This window comes from Fukomys damarensis, unplaced genomic scaffold (genome assembly GCF_012274545.1).
Source record: "Fukomys damarensis isolate Sample0158 unplaced genomic scaffold, DMR_v1.0_HiC HiC_scaffold_37, whole genome shotgun sequence".
Lineage (NCBI taxonomy): Eukaryota > Metazoa > Chordata > Mammalia > Rodentia > Bathyergidae > Fukomys > Fukomys damarensis.
Window position 1 is genome coordinate 14,039,637 of NW_022900949.1, and position 1,644 is coordinate 14,041,280.

Consider the following 1,644-nt stretch of genomic DNA (forward strand, 5'->3'; position numbering starts at 1 on the left):
TCAGACTGTTCTTCTGTAGAATCTCGTTAGGGCACTATGCATGTCCCTGTTCCGCAGACTGTAGATAAAGGGATTCAACATTGGAGTGACCACAGTGTACATCAGTGAGGCCACCATACACTTCCTGGGAGATTGTAACACAGCTGAACCAAAATACACTCCAATGCCTGTTCCATAAAATAAGCAAACAACTGACAGGTGAGACCCACAGGTAGAGAAGGCTTTATGCCTTCCACCTGATGATGGAACTTTCAGAAGGGAAGAAAGAATTTTATAGTAAGAGTAAAGATTCCATGAGATGGGAAAGAAACCAAATATAAAAATAAATAAATACATTAATATAGTATTGGTAAAGGGATCTGAACAGGTATGGTTAAAGATTTGAGAAGGCTCACAGAAGAAATTAGCAAATTCCACATCTTTGAAGCAGGTAATTTGTAAAGCAATCATATTGTGTGTCTGTGAGTCCAAAATACTAACTAAGAAAGACACCAAGAGTAAGGACACAGAAAAGCAAGGGTTCATGGTGATGGAATAATGTAGAGGGTAACAGATTGCCAGAAACCGGTCATAACCCATCACAGTCAGGAGCATGTGATCCATACATAAAAATAAGATGTAGAAAGACATCTGTGTCAGGCAGCCCACATAGGAGATGGCTCTGTTCTGAGTTAGGATGCCCACAATCATCTTTGGGACTGTGGTGGAGATGAAGCAAATATCAGAGAAAGACAGGTTGGAGAGGAAGAAGTACATGGGGGTGTGGAGGTGAGAGTCAGAGATTACAGCCAGGATAATGAGCAGATTTCCGAGCACTGTGACAAGGTAAATGGACAGGAACAGTCCAAAGAGGATGAGCTGCAGTTCTGGGTCTTCTGAGAATCCCAGGAGATGGAATTCAGAGAAACTTGTGAGATTCTGTGTTTTCATGTTTTTTGAGCAACTTTTCAAAACTAAATGTTATTAGAAAAGTAAAACAGACACACAGTAATACGCATTTTCTTTTGAAATATTTACAAGTAAAGTACTTACAGTTGAAGTCCAAGGCCTTTATCAGCATTGCTCAGTTACAGAAAACTCAATTCATCAAGATGTTTTCATTATTGAAATTTTTCTTATCCATCTCCATCTATACACACTCATTGTAGAAGCATTCTTCTAAATAGCGATGCTTTATACTTCACAACATCATGATTCCAGTAAAATACATCCAACTCTTTTAAGAAAAATGAGAGAGAGAGAGAGAGAGAGAGAGAGAGAGAGAGAGAGAAAGTAGACACTCCCCATTAAGAAAAAAAAATTCTATTGGAGAGAAATTAAGAAGCAACCAAATATGTCTTATTTTCCAGAAAATGATACCAATTACCTTGAATTGGGGTACAGTTAGGTTTTAAGATCTAGAATGTTATCATTTGAATACTAAATTAAATCTGACCATTCCTAATCCAAACACATTATAGTGAGATACTTGTCTCCAAGGAGTTTTTCATTAATCAGTGATTTTTTTAATTTTCCTTTGAAGAACGTAGTTACTCGTTCAACCTTTGTTCCATGTTAAAATTTTTATAATAATTTCTATCCTTGGCCTAAGTGCACTTAAAATTTTTATAATGATACTGAAGTCAAGCTTAAATATTATAAGGT

General features: G+C 36.7%; 1 protein-coding gene across 1 annotated transcript; it reads right to left on the bottom strand.

The window, feature by feature from the left end:
- On the bottom strand, nt 1–930 carry LOC104867589 (olfactory receptor 7E24-like). Its single transcript, XM_010632003.1, has one exon. It carries the CDS (start codon nt 928–930, stop codon nt 1–3), a length of 930 nt encoding a protein of 309 aa, XP_010630305.1.
- Nucleotides 931–1,644: the final 714 nt, after the last annotated feature.

Excerpts from the sequence above, each read along its gene's own strand:
- LOC104867589 (XM_010632003.1), bottom strand. The coding sequence starts at position 930 with ATGAAAACACAGAATCTCACAAGTTTCTCTGAATTCCATCTCCTGGGA.